This window comes from Vigna umbellata, chromosome 4 (assembly GCF_029865625.1).
Source record: "Vigna umbellata cultivar VRB3 chromosome 4, Vumbellata_1.0, whole genome shotgun sequence".
Taxonomy (NCBI): Eukaryota; Viridiplantae; Streptophyta; class Magnoliopsida; order Fabales; family Fabaceae; genus Vigna; species Vigna umbellata.
Genome location: NC_142168.1, coordinates 47,472,522 through 47,480,012, shown reverse-complemented (window position 1 = coordinate 47,480,012; position 7,491 = coordinate 47,472,522). Strand labels below are relative to the sequence as shown.

The 7,491-nt window shown below is 27.6% G+C and overlaps 1 protein-coding gene across 1 annotated transcript; it reads right to left on the bottom strand.

Annotated features, from left to right (window-relative positions):
- Positions 1-412: 412 nt before the first annotated feature.
- LOC124845643 (nudix hydrolase 12, mitochondrial-like) lies at positions 413-5,772 on the bottom strand. The gene is made up of 6 exons (XM_047322769.2): positions 5,634-5,772; positions 5,034-5,121; positions 1,703-1,817; positions 1,535-1,618; positions 1,276-1,425; positions 413-893 (listed from the first exon to the last, which is right to left on the bottom strand). Exons 2-6 carry the CDS (start codon positions 5,102-5,104, stop codon positions 618-620), a joined length of 696 nt encoding a protein of 231 aa, XP_047178725.2. The 5' UTR covers positions 5,105-5,121; positions 5,634-5,772; the 3' UTR covers positions 413-617.
- Between the last annotated feature and the right edge of the window lie 1,719 nt (positions 5,773-7,491).

Here is a 7,491-nt window from a genome sequence, read left to right as displayed (position 1 = left end):
TAGCAACCTCTCGCTCCGTATTGACGGAGAAAGCGTTCACCAGCCGGTATTGTTCGCGTTCGACCGTCCGGCCTTCAACCGCGTTCGTCCGTCATTGTACCGTCCGTCCCGTCTGCACCAGCTGGAGAGAAAGCGTCCTGGTGAAAGGGCGTCCGCCAAATCCGTAGCAGCTGTGCCGTTCGTCCGACAGCCTCTACCGTTCGCGATCGTCCGCCCGCCTTCACCGTTCGTGATCTTTCGTATGTTTTAACAGGGTCCGCCCGGATCCAGTCGAAACAGTTATTATGTTAGAACAACTTCATCTACATTTTTCCAAATCATACATTATTTATTTGAAAAAAGAAATTTATGTTTGGTTGAAATAAAATAATATTATCAAAAGTACCACAGAATAAAAACTTTTTGTGTTGGGTTAACAATAAACACGCCAACTTTTATTCCAAACCTCTTTAACATAAATCAGATCTCTTAAGATCTTACGCCAAAATCACTTTTCCAAAATTGAAACTATCCTAAACGAAGTTTTCAAATGTTCAACCAAACACACCGTAACAGTGTGATTATAAGTACTTTTCTTTTCAAATGGGAACTGCATCACATTGCACAAACGTAGAGTGTCAATAACCTAAGTGAATAGCTATCTCCTGGGAAGCATGGGACAGGATATTGGTTCTTGATGATATACTATGATGTTGTTTGGAAGTGGTTCTTTTATAGCATTTGGATGACACATATTGACTTTCTGACACATCAAGCACTGATATTGAAGAGGAATCAACATTGTTTTCCTCATTCCTTAGCTTTATGTCTTCTGCCATAACACTTATAAACACTTCCAATGCCTTGCACATCCAGTCATATCGGCTCAGTCTGAATGCTTCTTTTATGTTCACCTAATAAACATATCCTTTCAAGAATGAGTTTCATCCTATATTGAATAGGAATGAGCAAGAAGAGTATTATATAAGAAAGAAAATAACATAATTATAGTCCTAAGCTTTTCGAACTGAAAATAATGTATATTCATGATTCATTGATATCAGTTCAACTATATTTCTAAGCATGAGGGAGATACAAACGCTAATGAAATATAAGTCTAATAATAAAAGAGGTTATATTACTCTCTTCCTTGAAACCTTAACGAAATAGGTTAATAGGTCTTTTACCTTTATATAGTTTTTTATTTTATCATTTTTATCCAATGCGGGACTTGGATACACGTTTGAATTTCGAGCAGTATTAAAATTGTTTTAAGAATTTATAAAGAAGAATTACCCATTGGCGATTATGGTCCTTTTGCTCTGGCCAAGCCTCAAGTTCTTCAGTGACCTCTAAGGAAAACATGTACCCTCTGCACCATCCTTCTTGGCTGGATGAATCTTTGCTGCTTTTGCTTCTGAACTCCCATCTTCCCAAGGGAATTTCCTGAAAATGAATGCCCACCATTTAGCTAATGAAGATTTCTGAAATTTGGTATCATATAGATCATATATATGAATCAGAAAAAGCATTGATTGACTTTAAAAAAACTTACTCTTACAATCCCTTTAACTCCTGCTTCCTCTAGGGCTTCACGGCAAGCAGCTTCTGTAACAGTTTCATCATCCTCCCATCCTCCCTGGAAGAAGAACAAAGTGACACTTCAGAAAGATTTTCATGCTCATGAAATTTTCATTGGTTAAAAGAAGACACTGTCAAGTACCTTCGGAAACACAAGGTCATCACGTTTTGGTGAAGAAACCATAAGTACTTCTATCATCTCCTCAGTATCTTCTTTTTTATCCACTTTTCCCTTTTTCCATCTATAGGGAATACATCTGTTATAAATGCATCAGTAAGAAAATTTTCATTATAATTATTACAAACATATTTTTCCAAGTCTCATCATATATTTGTCCCCACCATTTTTCTAGCTAATTATATATATATCAGAAAAAATGGAAATTAAGAAGTATAATAGAGTGATAAGATAAATTGAAACTACAGTGTCTAAGGGTTGAATATGTTTTGTTCTTTATCTTATGGAAATATGATGATTTTTTATACAAGATTTTATAAAAAATTGAGGGTAAATTACACTTACATTCCGCTCATTTTTGTTTGAATATTATATACGCCTTAAATTTTTTAAAATGCTACACTTAGCTCATTTTTATTTTAAAAACATTACACTAACTCTCCTTTATATGGATAAAATCTCATGGCAATTGATATAATATACGAAAAAATGTATCAATTTATAATATTTATATTTAACAAACTAGCATAAGAATAAAAACATGTTTACTAAAACTATATTAATTTGATAAATAAATTATTAAAATTATATTCAATTTTTTTATAATAATTATATTAAAATTCACAAATTAGAAATATTTTTATTTATATAGACTCTGTTATGTATTTTTATTAGTTTGACTTTTACATATAGCAACCAAGATTACCTTAATGCAATTATTGCTAAAAAGATTTTTTATTTTATAAAAAGTTAAATATGTTTTTAATAATTAAATTTGGAAGGAAATTTAAAATTTATCTATATCTCAAAGGTTGATAGATTTTGATCCGAAACTTGAAAAGTGAATAGATATAATTATTTTCACTTAATGACATTAATTTTTTTAGGTTTATTAAATGATATTTCAAGATAACATTTGATTTTGAACATGTCAAACACCATCTTCAAACGCTTTTGACATATTAAATAAAATTTAATATAATCAAATTAAAAGATTATATTAATTTATTTTTAAAATTTGGGACAAAAATGTACTAGAGATAAATCTTAATTTCATTTTAGTTTCATTTTTAACTTTAAAGATTAAAACTATATTTAATCTTTTATAAATTATAATATGTTTTAGGCGATGATGTTGAGACATACGATGTTGTGAAATTTTTACACTATCCTTTTTAGATCACGTATTTACAATTTTTGTTGGTTAATTTCCACACTATATATTCCGAAGGTTTATTAATACTTTAAAATATTACAAAACTTAATTATGTATTATTAGTAAAGGAGCTTTGAGACCATACCATGAACAAGTAATGATTTAAACCATATAATAATTTCCCATTTAAGACCAAACGTGTCAAAATTGGATTTGCTTTTTGACCTGAGGATGGTTTAGAAATGTGATTATAGGGCCCAATTGAAGAGGCCCAAAGTGTTTTTGCTTACTCATATTATGAAGATAAAAAGAATGATGAAAACTTACATATTATGAAAAGCTTTCTGTCATTCAAGTCATTCATTTTCTCTTTAAGAAAACGTTGACTTTACAAGAGGTTCGAGAAAAAAATAAAAATTGATTAACAAGTTATACATAAATAAAAAACACAAACAAATATGCCATCTGATTGACGATAAAATTAAGATACTCAAAAGAAAATAAAAAAATATTTTGAACATTCAATAAAACCAAATATTTTTTAATAAAAACAACTAAAAATGTTCATATTTATAAAATATGTAAAACTTAATAGTTACGACAATTAATTTTTTAATAAGAAGGTATGTTTTTTATAAAATAAATTATCATATTTTAAAACATTTATATATGAAGACTTCATGGAAACAATAAAATATGGGTATTGGCTTTTGTACAAGAAAACTTGGAGAATGATCATTTAATACTTATATGTTTCTTGAACAACCACTAGAGAGAAGCTGTTTTAGTTAAAAAAAAATATTATATTTAGAAGATAAAAATAAATACAAATGAAATTTTGAAATAAAATTATATATATATATATATATATATATATATATATATATATATATAATTGTTACACAATGATATAAAATGCAGGATTAAAAATGGTAGTGAACCAAAAAGTAATTTGTCAGAATTGAAATAAAATGAAAATTAATTTAAACGAATTAAACTGAATTATTATTCTTTGTTTTATTAAACTGCACAATACTAAATTACATTGGAATTTGTTTTCTATTTTGACACACGACAAAACTTTGAGACAAATTAAAATAAGTCGGATCATACCAAAGATCGAGATAGGTTGACCTGACCCAAATTGAGATCCAGTGAGACCAAAGATTAAGACAGACCAAGTTGGGATAAATATTGAGAAGGGTCAAGTCAAGCCTAAGGTTAAAACAGGTCGAGTAAGATCAAAAAGGGAAACAGACCGACCTGAGCCAAAGTTCGAGATGGGTTAGGTCGTGTCATAGGTTCAGATAAGTTGTATTAGGCCAAAAATAACCTAGGTCGAGCTAAAGGTTGAGATGAATCATATTTACCAAAATGTTGAGAAGGACTCGAGCTAGAACTCAATCGAGTTCAGTTGGAACGTTCACAACCAAAATTTAGTTGAATCGATCTTGCCAAATTCAAATGAGTTGACCCCGATTGAAAATTAAGTTAATTCAATCAGGACCCAATTTATCAAACAAATTCAAAAAATAAACGAAAATGTGATATAATTGGTTCCAACAAAATATTTGACCAAATTTAATCAAGTAATCCTATCAATGTTTAATCTAAACAACTTAATATTTTTAATATAATATAAAATAGTTAATTGATGATTTAGTACATTTCAATTAATTTTGCTCAGGGTTAAATATGTTTTTGGTCCCTTAACTTTCAGCGAAAATTGGAATTAGTCCCTCTTCAAAACTTTGGACTAATTTAGTCCCCAAACTTTAAAAATGTGTGAATTTAGTCCTTTTAACCAAATTTTGTTAACTTTATTTGATGTTTCAAACGCATTTATCAGTGAACGTTGAAGCAAAAATGTGTCAAACAGTGTAAACAACTCAAATGCTATCATGAAATGCACTTGAAACATCAAATAAAGTTAACAAAATTTGGTTAAAAGGACTAAATTCACACATTTTTAGAGTTTGGGGACTAAATTAGTCCAAAGTTTTGAAGAGGGACTAATTCCAATTTTCGCTGAAAGTTAAGGGACCAAAAACATATTTAACCCATTTTGCTCACTCATAATCCTATTTTATCCCGATAAGCGAAAACTAAAAGGAAATAGCATAAATCGGAAAGGCTTACCCGGAGACAAGGCGCATGTTGTCTTCGTAACGTTGTCGTTGTCTCCCAGTACGTGCTGTCACACACGACATGGATTCCTCTCAAATGTCTGATTTTAAACAACACACAAAAAAACATTAGTAAGAATCAATGAAGACCATCTCTGAATATTGCGACTTGAATGCAAGTAAGAGTTTCACATACAAAATAAAAAATAATTTAAATATATTTGTTCTTTAATTATTTGAGATGGAGTGATTAATTTTTATTTAATTGATAATTTGGTCGATTTTTAATTTATTTTGGTTAGATTTTTTTTTTATTGGTTTTGATTTTTATATTTATATTTTACTTAATTCATTTCTTATATTTTTTTCCCCTACATTGAATCTCTATTATTTAAAAGCAAAAACATAAAAACCAGAAAAGTTAGAGAGTTTTATGACAACAGATATATAATATAGATTTTGATAAATAATATATTCTAAATAGTTAACTTATGGAAAAGATCAGATTGAATTTTTTTATAAAAATGACAAAAAATTCAATCTAAAAATCAAATTACTAATTAAGTTTTTAATACAGTTAAAACCTAAAAAAAAAATACGGGGAGAAACTTACATAAGAAAACCAAAAATTGAGCTTCCGAAATATGAAACAAGAGAGGAAAGCAGAAAGAAATGGGTATAAGGTTGAGTGTGTTCTATAAAATTGGAAGGAAAGAAACGAAGACGAAAGGAAGAAAAAGACTACGAGAAAGACTGAGATAGAGGTAATAGAATTGCAGAAACGACGTTTCTTTATATACTGAGCAAACTTTCCACTCTTTCTGGATCAGAGAGCTGGAGTTGAAATTTTTTCGTTGACTTTTGATTATATTCAATTTTTCTTATTTCTGATATCAATGCTTTCATATTTGTGTTAGAAAATAATAATGTGTAATAGATTTCTTTATGGTCAAGTTTCAAAACGTACTTGTCATAACGATATTTCTTAGCAGGGATGGTTTTAAAAAAATAAATGTTAAAAATTTAAATTATATTTAAAAATATAACTAGAATTTTACTTAATTAGTTATTTATTTTTTAAAAGTATAACATCTGGAAATTATTATTTTATACTTTCCTTTTTGAATTTTCTTTTACTTAGTATAGATAAATATATGAAACATAGAAGAACTCCAACATTTAACTACAAAACTAATACATGCTGAGTTTATTAGCGAATGAGATATGCAGAGAGAATATTTAAAACAATCACATAATGAAAATTTTCGGCCATTAACGATTAGGAAAATACTTATCTATTTTCAAAATATTCATTAAACATAGTTAATATGAAAATAGTTATTTTAAATATTGTTACTACAACATAGTAATCTTTTGGATGTTGAACGACTTGAGTAGTTACGTATGATTAGGTTTACAATTTTTTTTTAAAAAATTAAATGAAAAGATTTACAATTTTTGTTAAAAAAAATTGTACGAGTCAAAAATACACGAGAAAATTTACGGTTTTATAAAAAAAAATTAAGTAATAATAGTATTGATTATTTGCGAAGTGTCCACCGACTTAGATTTGTTTATATTTATATGTTTCCTTTTATTTGTAAGTGTGTTTTCACTAGAAAATATTATTTTTTTACCAACAAATTGTATATGCTGAAGAGAAATAAAACTACATATTATAGAATATATAATGTGATAAAAGAAGAGTTAAAGAAAAAAATAAAGTTTAATGGTTATATATCAGATTAAGATATTTGTGAACCATCATTCTAATGAATATATATATACCGTAAATAAATAAATGAAAGAAATAAGATTTAGTTAAAGATGGTTACTGAAATTATTCTAAAAGATTAATTTTAACAAAATTACTAGATATTTCATTAATATTTTGAAAAATATTAAAAAAGTGATCATCTTGTAGAAACCTGATTTTCTTCCTTAAATATGGTCCCCTAAGCTTTTATTCATTCAAGAAAGCTTTAGTCTCAACTAACTGTGGGATGCACGGTTTCTATAAACTTTTAAAATAGAAAATTAAAAAATTAATTCTTTCATAACCAAAAATTAGTTTATATAAATTAATTTGCAAAACTTTTCATATTGTTTTTTTTTTTAAATTTTATTTTTAACTTGTATATAAACTAATTTTAATTTATAAAACATATTTTATTTATCTTATACTTTACTTTAATTTATTTGGAAACTCAAAGTTAATACGTTTATTTATTGAACCAATTTAATGACCAACTAAGTTTTTTTCTGTTCCAATTACGGATCACGATTGAAATGAATCAGCATATACGTCACTCATTGTTAAAATATGAAATCATAATAGTTTTCAGCAAAAATAATTTTATCTCTATACAAGATTTGAAAAGACCACACCAACACGAAAGATTATAACGAAAGTTGCATATAATCTATCAACCAGAAAAATATAAATATCCAATTCAAATTACAACTAATGT

Bases quoted from the DNA above. Each gene is read 5' to 3' on its own strand.
- LOC124845643 (XM_047322769.2), bottom strand. From the start codon at position 5,104: ATGTCGTGTGTGACAGCACGTACTGGGAGACAACGACAACGTTACGAA. The intron at 1,619-1,702 runs GTACTTGACAGT...TTCTTCTTCCAG, and splicing joins ATGACCTTGTGTTTCCGAAG to GGAGGATGGGAGGATGATGA. The intron at 894-1,275 runs GTAATTCTTCTT...TATGTTTATTAG, and splicing joins AGGACCATAATCGCCAATGG to GTGAACATAAAAGAAGCATT.